The sequence below is a fragment of the Hylobates moloch genome, unplaced genomic scaffold, assembly GCF_009828535.3.
Source record: "Hylobates moloch isolate HMO894 unplaced genomic scaffold, HMol_V3 SCAFFOLD_16, whole genome shotgun sequence".
Lineage (NCBI taxonomy): Eukaryota > Metazoa > Chordata > Mammalia > Primates > Hylobatidae > Hylobates > Hylobates moloch.
Window position 1 is genome coordinate 36881801 of NW_026652291.1, and position 24508 is coordinate 36906308.

The 24508-nt window shown below is 41.6% G+C and overlaps 1 protein-coding gene across 1 annotated transcript in view; it reads right to left on the reverse strand.

The window, feature by feature from the left end:
* Positions 1 to 1952: 1952 nt before the first annotated feature.
* Positions 1953 to 24508, reverse strand: part of RAD51B (RAD51 paralog B) — a 730112-nt gene continuing 707556 nt past the window's right edge. The window contains exon 11 of the mRNA XM_032179312.2: positions 1953 to 4096. Coding sequence (XP_032035203.1) covers positions 4077 to 4096 — 20 coding nt within the window. The 3' untranslated portion in view covers positions 1953 to 4076. The remainder of the gene's footprint in view (positions 4097 to 24508) is intronic.

The window sequence follows — 24508 nt, forward strand, 5'->3', positions numbered from 1 at the left end:
GTATTAACCTTCCTCCAGCAGCAAGTATGCGTAGGCGGCCTTCACAGTCAAACAAAACAGTGAGGTCTTCAACACTGGGGTTCATGAAACAGTTTGCAAGAGTAGTGGGGATGCAGGCTTGGTGTAAATCTCTTTATTCCTGCCAAGTTCTAGTCTAAATTTTTGTGTTTCCAAGATAAATGAAAGTTAGTTAAATTGATTTTGAGATTTATGTACCTTATGCAAAGTTGGCAGGGTGTCCACACTTCCATTAGGCCAATTCCACCAAATACCATTGAAATTCTGATACACATTTGTCTGAGGGTCTCCTTGGACTTTCAAATGGGGTTAATTTATTCTTTGACTTAATTTTGCAATATGTCATTTTTTTGTTCTAATTACCTGAGAGGCTGTCTGGTGTACCAAAAAGAGTCCTAGATTAGGAAACAGAAGTCCCAGTTATATCGTTCATAGGGCAAGTCATTTAATATGCCTCAATTGCCTTATCTACAAAATAGGAATTGTGCTACTTGCTTTGAAAACCATAGAGCATTATACAAATGTAGGGAGCGGTTGGCCCCAGTGGTGGCTGTGTGGTTGAAAAGGAAGTGATTCTCTAGGTCTCATAGAAGCTGTGGGCCAAAACAACGTGGCAGGAATATGAACATGGGTGATCAGATGAGCAGGACACTGACTTCCCTTTTAGAAGACCTAGTTCCAACTCAAGGCAAATCCTTCCATCTCATTAACTTGTATTTTTATATAATCTTTTATTTTAGATAAATCTTAGAAGTAAGCCATTCAATCTTGTACCTAACCGAAGAATTTTTCTCCATTTTTTTCCACCAGGAACACAATGATAATTCTTGATATTCAATAATATGTCTTTATTGAATCATTTTTAGTGCTAGATTTCTAGCTTTTAGGGAATAGGAATAAAAGTGTTTGACTTCAAAGAATTTAGTATTTTGGCAAAATGTGCCTGCAAACATAATCATGGAGAAAAAGCTAGGATGGCAGTAGTAGAAGAGTGACCGTTTCTCTAAGGCAGGGGTTGGCAAACTACAGCCCAAGGGCCAAATCCAGCCCACTGCCTATTTTTGTAAAGAAATTTTTTTAGAACACAACCATGCTTATTTGTTTACATATTGCCTATGGCTGTTTTTGCACTACAATGATAAAATTGAGTAGTTGGCAGAGATAATATGGCTTGCAAAGCTTCAAATATTTACCACTGGCCTTTTACAGAAAGGTTGCTGACCTCTGCTCTAAGGGAATCAGAAATCTTACGAAGATTTAACTTGGGTTAGAGAATGGGAGAAAGGCATTCCAGTTGGCTGGAAGAGTAAGCACAAAATGGAGTTATTAAAGAATATTTCATGTTTAAAAAGCAATGGGATGTCTTCTTGGTATAAGACAGGGAACAATGGGAGATGAGGCTGGAAAGATGGGCTGAGTTTGGACAGAGAAGGACCCTGTAAGTCAAGGCTAATGGGTTTGAAATCCATCCTGTAGACCTTTGGTCTCCAAATAGGATGCATGCCCCAGAGCTACACAAGATGATCCATTAGAATTTAGCAGTCAGAAAGTACTAGAATTTGAACTTATTTTTTTCTAGGAAATAAAAAACATGGCCTTATAATATTTGATATAAATATTGACAGTGGGCTCCTCACATCCATTGTTATGTGTCATGAATTGTTCATGAGATATCCTGTGGCAAGATTAGGACCTGCACATTGCAGAGGGGGCAAATGGTGTCCTCAGTCCTCACTCCCCTGGGGCTTTCAATGACATATGAATCACTACAGCTTGCACATTCCTGACTCATTGGATTATGGATATTATCAAATTTAACCTAACACACACAAAATGGACAAGTAGATTAAAATATTCCCACATGGAAACAATGGATCAAAGATAATATTAGTAGTATAAGCACAAGCAAATAATAAGAATAATAGCATTGACACTGCCCTTAGAACAAGTTTTCTTCAGCCATGTTACGAAGTGAAGACAATGACCAAATATTTGCATGTAACAAGAAGTCAAGCCAAAACAATTAGAAATTTCCATGAAAACTATTAGATATAAGGCTTTATATCATTCAAATGATATAAATGAACTATCATTTGTGATGGAACTCCCCTGACATATTTATTGTGCTTTGAGATATTAGCTAATGACAGTATGAAGCCATCATAATTGACAAGACATTTTAAGCTATTGCTTACTTCATCTTTATCTCAGCCTTTAAAAAAGTTAATTTTGTGTATGTTTTATAATGTACATAATAGGAAAGTAATACATGTGTATAATATGAAAAGAAATATATGTATATTGGGAGTACCTATTCAAAATTGTTTACTGATAGGGTGTTAAATCAAAAAAGTTTGGGAACCACTTCTATACAAAATAGAGGACCAATGGGGATCTCAATAAAAGAGGAGATGAGATGAGGCTTGTTTTGAGAAAGATCTCACAGGCCGCCATGTAAAAAGATAGACTCTTGCAGAGTGGCCACTTAAAGCCATTTTTAAGTGCCTGAAGATCTTGAAACAAAAGTTGTAAACACTAACAGCTGTTATTACAAATTCCACTTTGCCAGCTCTTTCTTCTTTAAGAAATGAATGACTCCTTCAGGCCCAAACAAGGCCCCAAAGGATTGCACTGACAATACAGCTTTGCTACAAGCAGTTAGTTGGGTGACATGGGCAAATTTCAGGGATGAGAAAACATACTCAAGGAATACCGCATGCCATCTAGACTCAACTTTCCCCTCTGACCTGCACGAGTTTCCAAGGCAAAGGGGTCTTCAATCACGAGGGCTCCTTCCACTGTTTCAGCCAGATAGGCCATTCCCCCTCCTGACAGGCATGATTAATTGATTCTGACGCACAGACACACTCTGTGAGGACTGTGCATATAAGATGTGGCTTCTGGGAAGGACTACGGCATTTCTCCTGCTGGAAAGGGGCCAGGTAGGCCATTAGCCTGTTAGAGCCAGTTCTCCTTAGCCACCTATTCTTTGCCACAAAGAACTCAGTTGTCAGATTTTAAGAACTTAACCAGTATCTGTCAAATCTTCAAGAAAAGAGGAGCCTGAACAGAGCTGAGCAGAGAAAGGATCTGCAGCCTCTCCCTGGGGATTGGCTTGGGCAGTCCCAGGAAGGCACCAGCACTGGTCTAGAGCCTGAACCTACACATCTGGAAACATCACAGAGGGCTTCCTTCTCTGTGCTCCATGAATGAGGGCATACCCTCTTCTTTTCTGCCTATCTTTTTCAAGAACTTGAAGGGGCAAAGTGAAAATAAAAACAAATGATAGCAATAACAACCACTTTTTATGGTCAAAGATGTATTATAGTTGTGGGTGAAGAAAGCATGCCCTGCCTGTCTTTTCAAACTTCGCATCTTCTAGCCCTACTCTTAACTCAACCTTCTTCCCTACATGGAATCTTTATTCCAATAAAGTCTGTTTCCTTCTCTCGAACACACCATCTAATTCCATTCTTTGCTCTTTGTTGAAATTCTGCTCAACCTTGGAGTCCTCACAAGCTGTCATTTCTTCACAAAGTGTCCCTCACTACCCCTAAACCCACCCTCTCTTTCTTCTGGTTGGCTAGAGAGATTCACATTCAATTAGGGTCCCCTTGTGTATTTCTCTAATTGTTTCAGGTCTCCCCAGCTGACTTTCTTTGGGTTGGGGGGTGTCATTATATATCTGCATAGCACCTAGAACCACGCTAAGCCCAGTTTTGCAAATACTTACTGCTTGATGATCCCACTAGTAGTACATGTTACATAGAGAAATGAGGGAACAAGCTGAGCAATAAATAAGTCTCTCATTTTCACATGAAGAGTAAGATCTTGGGAAGGTGGCAAGTGAATCAAATTGAATAAGGGAGGGCTGAATAAGTCATATGTAATGACTTTCAGGGTTCATGTAAGTGGAGTTTATCTCAATTGTCAAGGATTTCTAGAAGAGGTCTGATGATCCAACAGTGTTGTGGTGTGGTCTGCAGTAGAGTCCCAGGCTCTTGAACCTTGAACAGGGTGCAAGGAACTCAGACGATCCTATGTTTGCCTCGAGCAGATCATTTGAATTCTCTAGATCCTGTATTTAGAAAAAAAAAAAAAAAAAAAGGAGCAGGGTAGGATTCCCTCATGTCCTGGAGGCATTTGGAAGAGGCTGAGCATGGGCAGCTCTGTCCAGTGGCTTCTCTCTGTCCCTCTATTGCTTTGGTACAGCTGCTCACAGTGGATGCCAGCACAGAAATGCTCTTCTGAGGGCACATCCTGCCAGGTTTATAGGCCCTAAAGGAGACACTGACACAGATGACCATCCTAACACTCTCTTACAGCACTGATAAAGAACAGCAAACACAGGAGCCAACAGCAGCCTGGAGGATACGGGCCTGTTAGAGGCCACAGTTTAGCATTCTTTCACCCAGATGAGGAAGAAAAGTCCCTCCTTTCTCACCCCTTCCCCAAAATTAAAACAATGAAAATCAGTTCTCATTATCCCGATAATTAAGTCCCATTCAGCCAGCTGACAGCGGCCAAAGAATGATTTTTCTGTGCTGCACTGTGTGGCTGCCCTCCATGGCCCCATTCATGGGCCACTGTGTGCATTCAATCACCCTTAGCTGGGCCGAGCTAATGAAATGCTGGGGCCTTGCCCTGCCCTGACCCTGCTGCTATTTCTATCTGAGCTCAGCACGTCCTTTGCTTGACAGTTGCAACCGAACAAGCAGATTTTTCTCTCCCATCTATGGAGTGTAAAGAGCCTATTTTGGCAGCCTGTGGGGCTGGGGACCCCTCTGGAAACCCAGCGAATGCCCCTGGAGGTTAACGTGCAAAGCTGTTTTCCAGACTGAGAGGCGGGCGGAGGAGGGGGTGGAGTGCTGGCGACTTGGAGGCAAGGAGGCTGTGGCTGGGGGCTTTTCTGGGGCAGAAGGGGAAGATGAACCTGGAAGAAGCATGGGGCCATGAGGTGGGGCTGACTGATCCATCCTGTCGCAAACCTGAACAAAAGCTCTTTGTCAGTTATCAAAAATCTCCCTCCCTCCCTGGGGTCAAAGTGAGAAAATCCATTGCACTGGGTTTCCAGTTCGCATGGCATGGAGAAAGGGGGGATCCCTGTGGAGACAGACTGCTCTCTTGAAGTTCCTAGCTGTTGTTTTAATGATTTCCCAAGATTCAGAAGTTAGGGAATAAGATGGCAAAATTATAGGCATTTATCCATACTAAAATGTAGGGATTTACACTTAGCTAATGGGGAAAAAAGCTTTCTTTGAGGGAAGTTGTAGAAAAGAGGCAAAAACAATGTGTTAAATGTGATGGCATGGTGGCTTTATATAGAAAGGACATATCTAAAGAAGGATGTAAATCAAGGGTGACAAACTCAAATGCCCTCAGGGGCCAGAGAGATCAGAGGTCACTGAAATGAGAGAAGGGAAACAGGTGGGAACTGTGGCCAATTAGAAAACACTGGCCCAGCCCTACCCAGGGCAGGCTGATCCTCCTCAGCCCCAGCTCTTTTTTGCCATACAAGTAGGCAGGCCCATGATTTTCTGTAATTTTAAAAAAGAGAAATCAGAAATCTCTATTCTTATACAAAATCTCCCAACTGTTAATGTTAGAAACGAAGTCAAGATGTTAAAAAAGAAAAAAAAATAAAAGTGGTGTGCTAGCCAAACAATGTTGGCATTCTGCAAGCCCACCCCTAACATTTGCCGGGCCTGGAGCAAGAGTACAAATGGAGGCCCCCATATCATACATCTAAATATTTAAAAGTATAAATCAAGCTCACTAACTGTTAAACAAAATATATTGTCTGCCTACAATGAAAAAATATGTCTTCCTAAAGACCTGGCAGCCAGGTGTGAGAATTCAGAGTCCTGGGACATCTTGGAGTTGCACACAGACACGGGGCAGCAGAGAAGAGCTGGCTCCTGGCCCCCGGCCCTCCCCTTCTCACCCCAGCTCCAGCCTGCACACCTGTGGGAGTCAAGCTCTGTCTATCCCGATTCCTCAGATAGCCTCCCCTTGGCTGTTCCTCTGGCTTAATGTTGCTCGCATCAAAGGTGCAGACTGCCCTTAGGAGGACAGACTCAAATGGATTTGGTGACATTTGATAGGACTCTGGGAACCTGGGACCCAGAATGTGAGGTGTCTTGGCTCTTTGGCCCATGGGACTGGAAAGAGCCAGAGTTAGGCTCTTTGAAGTATGGGGTCCAAGTCAGGGTCCCCTCCTAGCAAGACCTAAGCGTGTTACTGGCCTCAGTTTGAGATCGCTGACTTAAATAAACACCCAGAAATGAAGACATCTTGATGCTCAGCCTGGTTTCTTGACCAATTAGCTACATGACCTTGGGTAAATCATCATCTTTTCATGAACCAGTTTCCACATAATTAAAATGGGGACAAAATATCTCTTCTAACCAATTCATTTGAAAACTAAAATGAGATTACACATGAAAATATTTTAAACTAATAAATAAAGAAATGAAAAGGCCGATTAAGAAAAAAAACTGCCACAGACACAAATTTTATCAAAGGGATCGTATATGTGAAGGTCTCACTCAAAATATCCCATTAATTGTCTTTTTAATCTCAAGATATGGGCTAAATCTAGAAGAACTAAAATGATAGTACTTTTCACTAAGGGTTTTTCCTCTTTTCCAACAATCCCTTAGGATGGGTCTCCTATCACACTGATCTTAAAAGGATATTGCTGAGGTAAATAGAACAAAAACAAAAGTAAAACCTGTTTCAGTGATTCATGGCTCCTTTTTTTTTTTTTTGTAGACACAGTCTCTCTGTGTTGCCCAGGCTGGAGTGCAGTGGCGCAATCTCGGCTCACTGCAAGCTCCGCCTCCCAGGTTCACACCATTCTCCTGCCTCAGCCTCCCGAGTAGCTGGGACTACAGGCGCCCGCCACCACGCCTGGCTAATTTTTTTGTATTTTTAGTACAGACGGGGTTTCACCGTGTTAGCCAGGATGGTCTCGATCTTCTGGCCTTGGGACCCGTCCGCCTCGGCCTCCCAAAGTGCTGGGATTATAGGCCTGAGCCACCGCGCCTGGCCATGGTTCCTTTTTAAGAGCAACCCCCTTTAACCAACGTTAAGGTAGGATCTCTATTTAGGGACATGTGCTATTATTGTGACAGTCATTCTAAAAATTTTGGGTGCCTTTTTTTTTTTTTTTTTTTTTTTGAGACAGGATCTCACTCCGTCACCCAGGCTGGAGTGCAGTGGTGCAGTCATGGCTCACTGCATGGCTCACTGCAGCTTCTACCTCCCATGCTCAAGTGATCCTCCCACCTCAGCCTCCCGAGTAGCAGGGACTGTAGATGCTCACCACCACACCCAGCTAATTTTTTCCGTTTTTTTTTTTTGTGGAGACAGCATCTCTGTTTCCAGGCTGGTCCTAAACTCCTGGGCTTAAGGGATCCTTCCACCTTGGCCTCCCAAAGTGCTGGGATTACAGTCATGAGCCACTGCGACTGGCTGGGTCTCAATTTTTAATGAAAGAAAATCAATAGGAAAAGCAGCAAAAGGGGGAACAAAGACTATTTAAAAGAGTAAGGAAATACTAAAAAATTTCCACAAGGATCTAAATCAATAACAAGACTGAACTCTTATTTTTAAAGACTTAAGGAAAATTAACTTCAAGCCGTAGAGGTAGACAGAATTTTACAAAGGATAACTTGAGCTACCAGGAAACATTTATGTGACAGTAAATTTAAGAGTTCCTTCCAAAGAAATAGAGTTTGATAGAGATAATCATGCAAAAGCATGACTGGGCTGGTACTGAAAGATATCCTTCCATTTAGACCAATGTAGGGCTCTGAAAGTACAGCTGGAGAAGAAATACAGTTTTATATATTCTTTTCTAAAAAAATTCAATCAGCTTTCTCAAGTTGAAATGTTTTATATATTCTTAAACATCCAGGGAGAGGTTGGGAATGGTGGCTGCCAGAGTGCCTAGCACTCATCTCCCTTTCCTAATAACAATCTAATTTCCTTTTGGAGGATTACCTTTTCCCAATAGGATACAGTCTGTGGATATTGCGGGCTATCAGGAGGTTTTTGACCCAAGTTGGGCCAATCAGATGCTCCCTTCAATGGAAGGTGAATTTTGAACAGAGGGACAAAGAGAATGGAGATGTCAGGAGTTTCATCCCATCCAAGTGGAGTGTCCTAACCAGACCTGTGGGACTCTTGTGAGCCTTGTGTTTCCTGCTTCCTAGTTTCTGGAATTTGCCTGCTTCTTACCCATTTCTAAGACTGGTTCTTCAGCCTTCTCTCAATCCTGTGGGGCCCCTATATCCTTCTTTTAAACTCTGGCTTATGTTAGCCAGAAGTATTTCTGTTGCATGCACCCAAAGAACCTTAGCACATACAACAGTACCAGTGCACTGTGGGTCCTGATCTCTGGTCCAAATCACCAAGTGCTCCTAGAGACCTTTCGTGTGCCTGACCCTAGTGAGCATGTATCTCACTGAGGGATAGGAGAGGCTTCACACAGAAATAGTGGTACTATCCCAGGCTTCCTCCATCCAGTTACGCCTATTCATTTTTTTCCTTGGTTTTCCTGAAATGTTGGAATGTTCCTTTACTTTTCCACTTCATAGTATGAGCTGTTCATAAAACAGCCAGCAGAATCCTAGCACTTCGGAGGGCGCTCCCAGATGATTTTTATAGTTGGAATCTGTATGACAGTGAGTCAGCCCGGTGATCCTAAGGCCTGCTGTAAGCTCGACGTGTCACTATCACATGCTTAGAAATTAGGTCCCAATGCACCTGACTGCCCTTAAGAGAAGTCAGTGGAAAAAGAGTGGCAGGTTTGCCAGGTGTCGGAATGGGAATATGCAGAAACTAAAAATAACGAAGAAGGGCAATATGTGGGGGGTGAGGGGTGGGGGTGGGAAATAAAAAGATCTGGGAACTGATAGTAGAAGGTGCTTTGATCACAATCACAATAAGAGATGAACAAGAGTATAGGACATTAGAGGCAGCAAATGCCCTAGGCTAGCTTTTAGACTAACTTTTGAAATCAGTGTTCATATTTATTGTTTAACTTTTAACCTCAGTCACCACTAGAGGTCTAGCCTCCTTGGTCTTTTACCATTACCTGGGCTTCTACTTTGAGATTGTTGTGTACATCCACTTACCAGGAAGGTGAGGTAATTTGGAATTTAAGAATACAGAGGCTCCAGAACCAAACCAGAGCTAGAGCGTGTTTGAACTTTGGCTCTACACTTGCTAGTCCCATGAACTTAGGCAAGCTACTTAACCTTTCTGTGCCTCAATGTTTTCATCTATAAAATGGGGGGAGTAATAATAACAATAATAATACATATAAAGCACTTACTAGTACCCTTGGCACATTAGTGCTCAATAAATATTAGCTGCTATTAATCGATCAGTCAACAAATATGTATTGAGCATCCACAATGTTCCAGGCACTGTTTTAGTACTTGGGACAGATCAATGAACAAAATAGGCAAAGATCTCTACCCTTGTGGAATTTACAATCTAGTGGGGGTGGGAGCGGGAGGACAGATGATAAGGTATGTTGGTACTGTTATTAATATCTGACCCAATATCCACCCACTCCACTCAGCTTTCTGGAGATCCTCTAAATCTTTATCTTCTTCTTTGAACATTCTGTTCATCTTCGTGCCTTCACTGAAACCTGATTGGCCCTGAGGATGTGGTTTTTCCCCATAGTACCCAAAAGTGTAGTTGTTTTTTATCTCACTGTCCCATACCCCAGAACCTGTAGATAGGGAAATGGGCTTCCTTGCTTTCCACTGCTACTTCCAAACCCTTTCTCCTCCTTTATCCTTTAAAAACCACAGCTATTTGGATGCTCATTCCTTCATATTATATAACCCTTCTCCCACTGAATTGCTGTCATCAATAACCTATTATTCATTTGTTAAACACTTGAGCACAAAACTCCTTCCTTTCACCCCTATTTTTGTCATCGTTCTTGGTGACTTTAACATCCTTGGTCTCTGAGTTCCTGACCTTCTCACTTCCAACGATCTATTCTTCCACTTTCTTCAGCTACATTAAAATGGCCATAGTCTAGCCTTGTCATCACCACCTTTCGAGTCTAGATTTCAATTGTTATACGCTGACCACCGTTTTCATCCTTCCAGCTAACCTTCTGTAGTATTTCTACTCTAATAATTTTCTGACCTGAGTAAGACCTCCAATCAGTTAAGCTCACTTGCTTGTCTGATTTTATTGTTTGTTTTGTTTTGCTTTGTTTTGTTCTATTTATCACCTCCTCGCATGTCCTTGTTTTCTCTTTACCCATGATCAATTCCATGGTCCACTGTCATAAACACTGCCTTACACGCCTTTGCCCCTCTCTCCTCGTGCCAAACTCTCCTAGAAAAATCTTCAAATTTGGTTAAACCCAGCTATTGGCTTAGGCTGAAACAGTCCTGAGGCAATTTAAGATTAATGGAGAAAGTAATTCCATTGAGTTGACTGATTACACTTTAAATCTATGACTGCAGCCCTCAAATGAGTACTCAACATTGCTCAGAAAGGCTACATTTTTTTCCATAGTAAGTTTATTTTAACTTTTCTGAGGTCACTATCTCTTCTCCCCTCAGACCTCCAATGATCATCCCCTCTCAACTGATGATCTCAATTCATGTCTTACTGAGAAAACAGAAATAATCAGACAGAAACTCCCTGATCCCTCCACTGTGACATCTGTACAACTACTGGCATAGGAATTGTCTTCCTTCTCATTACAATGGAAGAAGTAGCTCTGTTCCTCTTAAAGGCAAACACCTCTACTTGTGCTTTGCATCCCATCCTCTCTTGATGTCTCCAGGACTTATTCCTAAGTCATCCACCTCTATTTTCTGCACAATCAACTTCTTTCACTCTACTGGATTATTCTCAACAGCAAACAAAGTGCTCAGGAATCTCCCATCTTTAAAAATCCTACTTTGATACATTCCCCTCCAGCTACAATCTCAGTCTCTGTCTCCCTTCCAATTAGTTTTACCTAGTGCCTACAAAATGCTGTTGGCTTTTGTATATGGATGTTGTATTCAGCAAACTCAATGAAATCTCTTATTAATTATAATAATTTTCCTATACAATGGATTCAATGGATTTTCTGTGTAAATAATCATATTATCTTTAAAGAAAGATAGGTTTGTCTGTTTTCTTTTCAATTCTCATACCTCATTTCTCTTTCTTTTCTCATTGCACTGGTAGGACTTCCAGAATGATATTGAATAATAAGGGTGATAGTAGGTATCATCTTTCTTCTGAAGTTTTACCATTGAGTGTGTTGTCTATAAAGGTATTGGTTATATGTTCTTTATCAAGTTAAGGAAGTTCCTGCCTATTCTTACTTTGCTAAGAGTTTATGTAATAAAGGAACTTTGAATTCTAGAAAATAATTTTTTTCTGCATCTATATTAAGACATGTCATCTCTGTTAATATTTTATTTAGAAAAATTTCATCTATGTTTATAATGGATTCTTAGGTTTGGTATCAAGTGCCTAATAAGATGAGTCACTTTCCCTTTTCTTCTACACTCTAAAACAGTTTGTATAACATAAGGGTTAGCTGTTCCTTGGTAGGTTGGCCAAACATCCCAGAAATCCACCCAGGCCCAATGTCTTTTGGGTAGAAGGCTCTGACATGTGGTAGAAATTCATTTCCTACATGGGTTATTGGTTGATTTGGATTTTCTGATTAATTATTCGTGATTCAACTTTCAAAATTTACTTTTCTAAAAAAATCATTAACTTCCTCTACTAGTATTAAGTTGTTCATAGATTTGCTCATTCTATTTTTTATGATTTTTTCATTCCAATTGTATCTATCATAAATTATGTTCTCCTTTTAATTCTTAACATTATTTATTGCATTTTCTTTTTTTCTGGAGCAGCCCTGCTAGGGTTTTATCTATTTTACTAGTAATTTTGAATAATCAACTTCTGGATCTGTTCATTCTTTTGTTGTTGTTTCTTTTCCATTAATTTCTGATAGTTTTATTTTGTTCTGCTTTTTTCAGGCTTAATATATTGTTTTCCTTGCTTCTAGATTTAAACACATCTTTTATTGAGTTTTAAAAATCAGATTCCACTGTGGTCAGAAAATATCTCTATAAGTTATCAATCTTTATAAATTTGTTGAGACTTTCCTTTGTGTGGCCTGTTACGTCAATTTATGTAAATGTTCAACATATTTTCGAAAAAGAACATATATTCTCTATTGTTGGACTTTGGTTTTTATTTGTTTTTGAGACAGGGTCTCACTCTGTCACCCAGGTTGGAGGGCAGTGGCATGTCATCTTGTCTTACTGTAGCTTCAACCTCCCAGGCTCAAGCAATTCTCCCTCCTCAGCCTCCAGATTAGCCACCACATCTGGCTAATTTCTAAATAATTTTTTGTAGCGACAGGGTCTTCCTATCTTGTCTAAGCTGGTCTCAAACTCCTGAACTCAAGTGATTCTCCTGCCTCGGCCTCCCAAAGTGCTAGGATTATAAGTGTGAGCCACCATGCCTGGCCTATTGTTGGATTTTGAGTAAAGGATATATCAGTTTGTGGTTATATCTTTTATGTTTTTAATAAATTTCTGTAAAAATAAATTTAAATCTACCACAATTTTACATTTTTACATTTTCTTAGTTTTTGCTTTACATGTTTTGAGTTTCAAGGTTATGTTTTTAGGGGCATATAGGTTCATGAATATTATCTTTTCTTATATCATTATATATCTCTCTATCCCTATTAATATATATTTCCCTAGATTCCATTTGCCTCACTGTGACACCACCCACCTTTCTTTTGGTTAGCATTTTGTGGTACGTCTTTTGTCATCTCTTTGTTTGTGTGGTTTGGCCTAAGTGGGTCTTTTGAAAATAGCCTATAACTGAATACTTTAAAAATTCTAATCTGATATTCTCCAATTTTTAATAGATACATTTAATCAGCTTACATTTATTGTAGTTACCATCATATTTGACTTACTTCTTCCATTTTATTTAGTTTTCTATTTATTTTCTTTCTTTCTTATCTTCTCTTAGGTTTTTTCTTCTTTCCTGTCTTCGTTCATTTTTTTTGTCTTTCTTGTCTTCTCTTAGGTTGGTGAGATTTTCTATATTCTGCTTTCTCCTTTGTTGGTTTAGAACCTATAGATTGACGTTCTTTTCTATTCATAATTACCTTAAAGTTTTACCATACACATTTAATTATATATGTTTCAAAGTCTAAAATTTTCAATATCTGATCCTCCTCCCTGAACAAGGCAAGACTCTTAGCACACTTTACCCAGTAAATACTCTTTCTACTAACATATTATCTCAACATATTACTTTTTTATTTAACTTTTATTTTAAACTCTAGATTTAGTTATTTTATAGTCAGTTGAAGTAAGTCTATTTTATTTATTTCTGTGCCCACTATAGTTTCTTTATTTCTATGTCCTACCTTGAAACTGAGTTTTTCTTGATATAATACATCTTTTAATGGTTCTTTTAGTGAAGACTCAAGACTGATATAAACTTCATTTAAAAAAAAAATCCTAAAACTGCCTTTCTTTTAAATCGGCTCTTGAAAGCTAGTTTAGCTATGTATAAAACTCTAGATTTACAGGTGACTTTTTTCCCCCTTCAGATATTTGAAGCTACTACTCCACTGTCTGCTGGAATCTAATGGTGTTAGTAAGATGTCTATTATCAATGCAGCTATCATTCCTTTATAAATAACTCTCTTTTCTCCCTGGTAACTTTCTTTAATCTCCTTTTTTTTCTTTGAGACAGGGTCTTTCTCTGTTGCCGAGGCTGGAGTGTAGTGGCACAATCATGGCTCACTGTAGCCTTGACCTTCTGGGCTCCAGCAATCCTCTCATATCAGCCCTCGAAGAAGCTGGGACTATAGGTGCATGCCATTATGACTGGCATTTTAAAAAATATTTTTTGTCAAGTTGGGGTCTCGCCATGTTGCCCAGGCTAGTCTTGAATTCTTGGGCTCAAGAGATCCTCCTGCCTTTGCCTCCCAAAGTGCTGAGATTACAAGTGTGAGCCCCTGTGCCCAGCCACAACTTTTAATACTATCATTTTTATCCTTGAGGTAGATAGTTTACTATCTCATATGTATGTATAAAAATTGGAGCTTCTCAGTATATCTTCATGCTCTTGACTCTGACTTGGGCTATGTTTTGGTGGCTTCTTAAATACTATCTTCCTATTCACTAATTTTCTCTTCATCTATTTCATGTCTAGAATTTATTCTATCTGTATATTTTATCTTTTTAACTCATTCTTTTTCATATTTGCCAATTCTTATTTCTGCCTGCTTTATTTCACAATATCCTTTTTAAAGTAGATGTTATTTCTCTTTGAGTATTTAGACAAATTTAGTTTAAAGTTTTAGTCAGATTGTTCCATTATTTTAATTTCTTTTGGACAAAATTAGATAACAAATGTTGATTTTGTTGACTGGTTTTCTTAGTGTTGAATATTTTTGCTTGGATACTAATTTTGAGAGTGAGGTCTTCTTTCTTCTTTCTTCTCATTTTCTTCTATCCTAGAGGTTTTGTAGAGGTCTCTGGTTCAGAATCAAGTGATGATTTAAGATCTTTCCCAGCCATGGTGTTAGTGATCTCTCCCTTAGTAGTCAAAGCATCCTAGTTTCTGGTTGCTGGCCTGTGATTATTTCTCCTGCCTCCATAGACCTACACTTTCCTATAAGAAATAGTCTCAGATACATCATCAGCAGCTGTTTTTCAACGTTCTTTCCTAGTAAGCTCCACCTTACAGATCACCTGAGGTCAAGAGTTCGAGACCAGCCTGGCCAAGATGGCAAAACCCTGTCTCTACCAAAAAATACAAAAATTAGCCTGGCGTGGTGGCACGTGCCTGTAGTCCCAGCTACTGGGGAGGCTGATGTTGGAGAATTGCCTGAACCCAGGAGGAGAAAGTTGCAGTGAGCCAAGATTGTGCCACTGCACTCCAGCCTGGGTGACAGAGTGAGATCCTGTCTCAAAAACAAACAAAAAAAGAAAGCCCCACTTCAGTGTTTCATTTTTAGAAGTGAGCCTGACCCCAGTAATCCACTGCACTTGAAGCAATTTTAGTCCCTCTCACTCCACAGGAGCCTCTAGCTGTGCTTCTGGATTTAGAACTCAGCCAACCTCTGGCTTCAGCCTGGTTCACCATTTCAACATAACCCACCTAGAGAAAGAAAATCTGTATTTGATGAAACAGAATAGGGTCGTGAATTCCTTGGAGTTGGACGGACCAGGGTTTCTTCTGCAGACTTATCACTTACTAACTGGGAGGCTGGGAGCAAGTTATCTAACTTGTTTGAGTCTTAGTTTTCTTATTCTTCAGCTAGAAATGATAATACCTACCTCACAAAATTAATGAAATAACATTTAAAACTGTGCCTGACACCCAACAGATGCTCACAGGACATATTAGAATAAGTATTAAGTAACCATTTTAAAAGGTAAATAATTAGTTCTGAACAAATCTATATTTGCCAGGATTTTTTTCCCACTAAATATGGACCTTGACTCAGAGCTTTCTCTTTCTTGCTCTTCATGCCACCCTCCTGACATTTACTGGTCAAGATGTTTAGTAATATGAATTTTAACAGGCTGATCATGGGTTTTTACAAGAGATCAGATAAAACTTCATTCATTTATACTTTATGATTTATGTCCAACTTTTAAAGTGTACTGGAGGTAGTTTACAATGAAAGTCACATATGCAATAAGTTGGCTGAATAAAAAAGGGAAAATTAAACCATAGAGGAAGAAGGGAAAATAATTATGCCCAAAATCTGAGTTAATTGTTACTGTAATTGAGTATTAAATTTGTTTAAGGCTTCCTGGCAGCAAAAGGCAAAGAAAGAGGAAATATGATGAATGACATCATTCTCAATGGCTGAAGTTTTTCTATGAAACAGTGAAGCAAGGTTATGATGGGCTAGAAACCATGCAGGGATTATGCTCCATTCAGGATGTATGGTATGGAAGAGTGGAAGGAATTCGTTACTGGTTGGTGCCAGCCTTTTCTCATGGCTTTAGCAACAGGTTGGACGACTGGGGTTTTCGATGGCTTAGTGCAATCTGACTGGAGCCCACAAACTGAGATGGAAGACTTTTAAAAAAAACAATGTTTTAAAGTTTTTCAGTATAAAAAAATACACACTTACTAAAGAAGATTTGGAAAATTCGAAAGAGTATAAAGAAGAAAACACAAATATCCTTACAATTCCACTGCTCAGAAATAATCATCGTTAATATTTAGTAAACTTCCTTCCAGGCTTCTTTCTATGCATACTTTATGAGCTGACTCGCAGTTCTTTCTGGCTCGATGATTCTACAAATTAGGTGGCCTTTGGCCCAAGTGGTTGTTGTGTTTAATAATAAAAATAGCTACTGCTCATATATTGTACATCTGATGTGCTCCAGACACTCTATTGGTGCATTATGTAGTCCCAGTCCTTCCAAGACCAACAGGCACAAGGAAGTTTTCCCTATTTGCAGAGAGGTTATGTAATTTGTCTAAATCACATGGAGTGAAAGGAGCAGCAAAACACAAATCTGGGTGTGTCTGCACTGCATATTCTCTTTCTCCTACAATGTGCTACTTCTCTGAGACCCAGGCGTGCCCCTGATCCCTGCCACTTTGTTGTGACTCCTGGAAGTGGGAGTGCCAGAGTCTGACATCAGCTCAGTTGGTTCATGGGCCTCAAATGGCCAGCCCAGAAAACAGAAGGAGCTCGCTCCTCCCCTACTCTCTCTTTCCTTTTGTCCCCTTCCCCCACATGCCAGAGGTCAAGAAGCTAAACTGTCTAGGCTCCCAGGTTAGTTCAGGCAGCTGTTCAGATGGCTTTTACTTTGATAAAATATTGTAATTCAAACCTCTTTCATGGGGATAAGGTTAAGAAAAAGTCAAGAAACTCAGTTCCATTGTTCTCAGTCCCAATAATACCAAAGAGCATGTAGACTTTTTCGTTTTGTTTTGTTTTGGTCATCGTTATTATTGGGCTTTATAATTGAATCTTAGTGCGGATGTAACTTTCTTCTCTCCTGAGCTCCCCGTTCTGCCCAGAAACTTCTCTCTTGGGCAAGTCACAGACCAAAGAGTCTTGCAGCAGTCCCAAGCAGCCACTAAGAGTCACAGATTCAGGCCGCACTGTTGTCAGGGTAGGCTGGTCACCACACCCAGAAGGGGAAGCCTGTTGTGAGTGGCCTCTGTCCAACGCAAGCAGTGTCCTGTGTGCCAGGGGCCACTCCTGGCTGAAAATGAGCTAGTCTTCTCCTCTCTCCTTTACCACTTTCAGGGACCTAAGGACTGAATCCAGAAGAACCAAGAGGCCTAAATGTCAGAGGCTCTTGGTGGGCCATGCAGTGGGCTGAGATCCTCTGAGCAGAGGTCTTCCATGCAGAGTGCTCTGCAGCAGTCTAGATGAATCAGGCTGGGTTGCCAGTGGGCGTGAGTCAGCAATAAGATGCCCTCTCCCCACTACACTTGCATAACTCTAAACACAGGCTTTGTCTTCCCTAACAATCACTCATCTGGCTGTGACACAGCAGAGCCTGCTTCCTGGAGGACATGTTCATGGGAAAAATATTTTAAAAGAGGGTGTCCACACCTGAGCTTCAGCACTGTGTGCAACGGTAATTCATCTCAATTGCTGGAAGTATAACACGGTCATATGTCGCTTAACAACACGTTCTGAGAAATAGATCATTAGGTGGGTTTGTTGCTGTGGAAACATCATCCAGTACACTCACACAACCTAGATGGTATAGTCTACTACACACCTAGGCTATATAGTCCTATATGGGGTCAGTTGTTGACCAAAACATTGTTATGTGGCACATGACTATATGTGGCAAACCATGAACAAGCTGGTTTTCCAAATGACTTGCCTCAAGATTTGGGACCCATTTAACAATAACAACAATAGGAACAACAGCAACAACAACAATGAACACTTTCATAGCACTGAACATGACCCAGACAGTTCACTAAGCACTTGACATATATTAACTCATGTATTTTCCCCATTTTACAGATAAGAAAACTGAGGCGCAGTGATGGTAACCAGCTTTCCCAATGTCACAGAGGTAGTAAGAACCTGAACCAGAGCCCCAGGAATTCCAATTTCTTAACCCAGCTCAGAAGTTTGACTTGGATGTTCATGTGATGGAATGGTGGAGGATGGAAGAAAAGTGTAAATCACAAGTATTTCCCAGTTGATAACTTCTCAAACCCAAGAATGGCTCAGGTTGGCTCCTGGCGCTTGGCATGTCATGGTTCTATCATGCTAATTCCATATTCTGGCGCTCATAGAAGTTGTGGCTGGCTATCTGGAAGGGGAGAAAAATCCCCCAGACTCTGTGCTGGCTGGAAGTGTTTGGCATTTTGGGTGAGTGAGGGTGTGAAAAGCAGCTTGTTGTAATGCTATAGGATGTCTGGACCACACTAAGGAGAGGCCCTGGCAACACTGCTAAGAAATGGAACATCACTCGCCAAGAAGAGACCCCATTGCAGGGAAACTCTGATGGCTGAAGTGCTCACATGTAGATGGGGCTTAGCCAGGAGAACCATGAGAATTCCCAGATGGTCAGTGGGAAGATGCTAAGGTGATTACCATGGTTTTCACTTCCCAGCTCATGGGACAATGTCTTCCAGGTCCTATGACCTGGGGGTTGAAAACCATGATAACTTTGAATTACTTTCTTGTTGCTGCTGTAAAAGTTACCACTAATGGAATGGCTTAAAGCAAGGAAAACTTATCTTATAATTCTGGAGGCCAAAAGTCTGACACGGGTCTCACTGGGCTAAAATTAAGCCATCTGGAAGGTGATGTTCCTTTCTAGAGGCTCTAGAGGAACATGCATTTGCTCGCCTTTTCCAGCTTCTAGAGGTGGCCTTCGGTCCTCAGCTTATGGTCCCTTCCATCTCCAAAGCTGATAATGGCCCATTGAGTCTTTCTTACATTGCTTTACTGACATTGAGTTTTCTGCCTCTCTCTTCCACATATTGGGACCCTTGTGATTACGCTGGGCCAAGGACAAGCTTTCTATCCCAAAGTCAACTGATTAGCACCTTTTTTGCTTCCTTAATTCTCCCTCACCATGTAACATACGCACAGGTTCAAAGGATCAGGACTTGGACGTCTTTGGGAGGCCATTACTCTGCCTATCACAGGCCACAGATGGAAAGGGTGGAAACCCCTATCATGAACATTCTTGGCCCAGTTGAGGGCCTGCTAAGCAGCTGGTGGTCTCTGCCACATGCTGGAGAGAAATTGTTGGAGACCTGCCTCAGAGAAAAGACTGGAAATCACATAAATGGTTTTTAAAGAACTACAGATACGTCCATCTTCTTGAGTCAAAAAACTCATTTCTGCTCCCTGTCAGAACCTAAAAAAGAACCATCCTGTGGGGTCAAATCATTGACACAGGCAGCCTGGAATCCTTCTGAACAGTGACTACAAGGGACAGTTTGTAGGAGAACGTGAGTTAACTCAGTTCTAAAATCTCAGAAGAACGCATCCAGAACATTCCTTCATCATGCATCTCGGATCTGTTAGGCACAACTTCAAAGCCAGCTCAAGCCTGTGGGTGTGTTTAGCCTGTGTGTGTCCCCGGGCAGCATGCGTAGAACTCACAATGTGCTTCTATTTCTTGGTCTTGAACCAACCCCTGTCAGGAGTGTGGAGGAGTAAGGGCCCTAATTTCAAGCCAGTCAGGGTTTACTCTGGCCATAGATTTATCTTTCATACTCTGCTCTGGCCATCCCTCAGTTTTAGTCTGTCCAGCCTGAAATGGTTTACTTTTTAAATTTTATGCATCTTTTTATCTTTTTTATTTTTAAACTTTTGACATGCGTAGCTCATTTGAGGATCGTGACAGCAGCTCTCTCTGTCGGTCGGTCGGGAGCAGTGCAGATGCCATGTGTGCCCTTGGGAAAGTGGCTTGACCTCTGTCTCAATGTCCTTGTCTGCAATATAAGGATAATTACAGCACTTGCCACCGAGGGATGAACTAAGGAGTGAGTGAACCATGCAAAGCCCTTAGAACAGTGTCTGGTACTTAGTAAAGCTGTGATACACCATAGCTGTTATTATTATCAAAAAATTAAATAAGACACGAACCTCTTTTACTGTCACAGAACTGGCCATTTTGATGCCACCAGACCATTGATATTCACTCCATTTTGGGCATGACAGACACATTCCTAAGCAATATGCTTCTTTGTTTTGCTTTATAGGAATACAGTTGACTCTTGAACAACATGGACTTGAACTGCCTGGGTCTACTTATATGTAGATTTTTTTTTTCATCCAAACACAGATAGAAAATACAGCACTTGCAGGATACAAAACCTTCGTGTATGGAGGACAACTTTCCCTATACTAAGGGGCAGTCCCCCACATATACCAAGAGGCATTCCTACAAATGCTTTTTCTTGTAGCGGAGGGTAGACATCAAAGCCCACTGTTGAGGGGGTAGATGATAAGCAGATGGAAAGCCGAGCACTTATGCCAGGGCCAAGAGAAAGCTCCTCTATCCAGCTTGGGTTAGGGATGTAAATAAGGTATAGTGGGTTCTCTAAGGGCTCTTTGGTGCTGGCTATCTTCCTGATTCTCACCCAAACTCAAAAGGGAACCTCCCAGACAGTGCTACGTTGCCCTGACAGTCAATCAAATCCTGTTAATCCAAAAGGCCACCCCAGACATCATGAACAGATCTTGGCCAAGTCCATTCTAATCCAGCTTCAACCCCACCATGTCCCAACTCCACTTTCCACTCTGCGCCTTGTGGCAGTGTTGAATGTCAGGGAACTCTCCTTGGGGACTGTAAAAAAAGCCTTCAGGCTTCCCATCCCATGGCAGGGCCACTTGCTGTCCTCTGCCCTCATGCCTGGTATCCGCTTTCCACTCTCATCGTATTCTGACTCTGAATGGCCAGATTCTACCACCAAGCCTGGAAGAACTTCAGGGACCAAGAACCTTAACTCCAAATGGAACACAGGCCACAAAAATTCCTCAAATATGTACACCAAAACAAAAGTGTCCCCGGGGATTCACTTTATCTTACTGAGTTTCAGCTGAAGGGGAAACATTCTAATGGCAAGTAAGAAAAGCTGTCAGAGAACTGTTTTGTTCCACATCAAATGCATTCCAGGCCTCATTTAATCAGGGAGCTCTCTTCACAGCTGATGCAGAGGTTGTTCCTGCAAATCGTTCCTGAGTCAGGGAGAGGGGCCTTGATTTTAAATGCAAAATAATGTTCTTTTGGCACAGGCAGAGTTGGTTGGCAGCTGGAGGTTTGGGGTGACCTCTGACCCTCTCCCACAGTTCCTCCCAAGTCCCACTGCACAAAACTAAGCCACTCTCAAATCCCAGGCTCTAATTGGCTCTTTGGTTTGTTTTGCTTTTCTCCTCTATCCAGAGCTTCAAAAGGCACTTCGATAATTGTTTGAGGCATGAAAAAGGCAGGTTTCAGCTTTCCTAACCGGAATGGAGGTAATTACTGTCTTCCACACACGAGCCGGTACATGCTTGAAATCAGATGGCTCTGGGTTGTTTTAGAAAGTGTAGCTGGGCCTCTGAGCCAGGACAGGGAGGATTATGGAGACTTCCAGCGGCTCCATTCCAGAGAGGCTGGAATTCAGACATCCCAGAAACGGTGAGGGAAACTTCCATATTTTTTTTTTTGCAGTCTCTTCAATTCTGCCCAAGAGATTTGGCCTGAAAAGATTGTGCCTTCAACCTCATCCTGGAAATTCAGGTAGCATTTTTCGGTTTTCTCTCTCAGGAGACAGAAGCTGACACCCCACATGACTCCCATCTTGTCTGTAATCAGCAACCAGGGCCTTGACCTGGGCTGCCCTCCTTTCCAGCCACAGAAAGGGGTCAAACTGAGCCAGGTCTGGTAAGAGCTACCTCAGAGAACCAGAACACGGATTTGCTTTTGTTCTCTCAGGACAGCAAACCCAAGTGGGGGCAGACTCAGGCTCACATCCCACTCACGTGGCCCTGAGTGTGGATTGGGAGCAAGACCCTGCTTCAAATTTCAGCCTGCCAGCTGTGTGTCCACAGGCAGCTAACAAACATCTCTCATCCAGCCACAGCCTCACCCAGAGAAGAGTAATCGACCCAACCTTATAGCATTGCTGTGAAGTCAGTTAACACAGGGTTGAAGTTTGCTGTGAAGTCACAGCAACCCTATGTTATGGTTAACTTCAGTTAACATAGGGTTAACATAGGTTTAATATGAGGGGCTAACAATTACATATAAATGTTAGCTACTGTAATTGTCAGAGGCATGGCCACTGGTGCAAAGGAACCACTCTGAAAATTCTGGAGGTTTTGAAGACTCTGGGGTTTCAGAAATGGAGGAAGAAAAGAAGCTGCTGCAGGAACAGTGCAGGGAGGCTAGAAGGGAACAGGGTGGCAGCCCCAGCTCAAAAGGTCTTCCCTCTCGAGGGCACCACCTGAAACGTATAAGGTTGCCTGAAATTCCACAGATTAGAGACTTAGTTTTGCTTCTTCACAACAATATATCTCAAAGAGAACTGGCTGGTTAAACATTATTCATACATCTGTGTGAACTGGTTTATTTGCTCTCTTCCTAATACCTACACACTTAGAAGCTCCGGGGAGCAAAGAGCTTGGGTCTGAGTTAGAGACTAGGAGAGGAACAGAAAGCAATAACTTAGAGTCACAAAGCACTGTCCAAGACATGGCCAACTGTTCAGCCTCTGAGAGCCCCAGTTCAATTCACTGGCTGGCCTGCAGACGGCCTGCCTGGCTCGTGAGAAAGGAGGAGTGGGGAGTCAGGTGTGTCCTGGAGGTCCTGAGGTGCTTTTCTGATGTTGGTACTTTCACGTTGCCCACTCATAAAATACCCTTTGTAAATGGCTTCTGGGCCTCCCTCCTCTCTGGGAGTGCCTCCTTTGTGAGCTCTGCATATGGGTGGCCCACGGAGCAGGCCCCAGCTGTTGCCTCTCCTCGGACATTCCATCTCTATGACCTCATCCAGGTGCGGGCTTGAGTCACCACTCCACTACAGACTCTCTCGATTTGGATATTCAGTTGCCTACTTGACATCTCCCTTTCAAGCACCTCAAACAGAACGCTCCATGTGCCCTTACCCCTATCCCCTGCCACCCAAAACAATCCAAACAAAAACCCCATCAGCCTGGTCTCCATGGACACGTTCTTGATGCAGTCAACCTTTCAGGACTATTGACGTTTCTCTTTGTACCTTGTACTTTCCTTTCACAGCCCTTAGGACAATGTATGACCACTTATTTATTTTTATACTGACTTGTGTAATACCTGTTTCCCAATAGACTGTAAAATTCGTGAGAATGAGACCAGGTGGTTTGTCTCCTGTTCTTCCCCACACCCTAACTGGCACACAGTAGGTCCTCACTATGTATTTGTTGAATGGATAGTATTAAAGTGAAGATGGGTCCTGGGGTGAGGAAGAGTTTCTGGGCACAAAGAAAGGCCATGAAACCTGGCAAAAAATACATGAGCTCATATCTTGTTTTCCTGAGGGGCCATTTGGTTTCTTCCTCCTCCCATTTGATGAAGTTTTATGTTTAATTAAAGCCCTGAACAGTTAGAACAAATGTATAGGAAATGATCACATGATCATGAACTTAGCAAACTGCTACAAGCTTAACTGTCTAATATGGGGAGTGCCTAAATGATATGTATCAATATGGTTGACTCTCAATTATCCATTCCAGTGGATAATCTAATAGCCAATAATCTAATAGTTCATAATTTACTTGCCTATAACCCCATAAGTTTTACATGTGGCTTTGGATTATGTTTTGGAATTTGCATCAGGGTATAGAGGGCTCTGATGGTTTAGGAATTCACAGTACTTTGAGTGTATATGTCCTATGTCACTACCCCAGTTGCCCATTAAGGATTCCTCTGGGTTCCAACTGCATGTGGAAAAAATACTGCATTGTGCTTGGGAGGAAACTGCATTGGTCTTTGTTTGTTTGTTTGTTTTGTTTTGGCTGTAAAAATTGGGGTCCAAACCCCAGCTCTTGCATTTACTAACTAGCTCTGTTTTCACACTACCTGTCCCGTCTAAACTACTCCCTCAGGCAGGTGCAAAACAAGTCGAAAGCAGAGTTAAGCTCCTTACGAACTTTCTGTTTTACATCTAGGCAAAGAAACTTTCTCTCTTCTCCTTTTCTTTTCTTTTTCTTTCTGCCTTAAAAGACCTTCTCTTCCAGCTCAGTGGGATGAAGTCAACAAGGTCTTTGCTTTACAAAATCATGCCTGATTGGGAAAGCTCCTGAAAATGTCTAGACAAATCTGAAAGAAAAATGCTGTCCTGGGCAATCTAATATGGAAAACTGACTCTGGGCTTTCCCTGGGCTCCACTGGCCCCACCACTGGTGCAAATGATGGTGACGTTCTCCACGTTGTACATCCATCTGGGAATTTGCTCATGCTGTCTTGGGT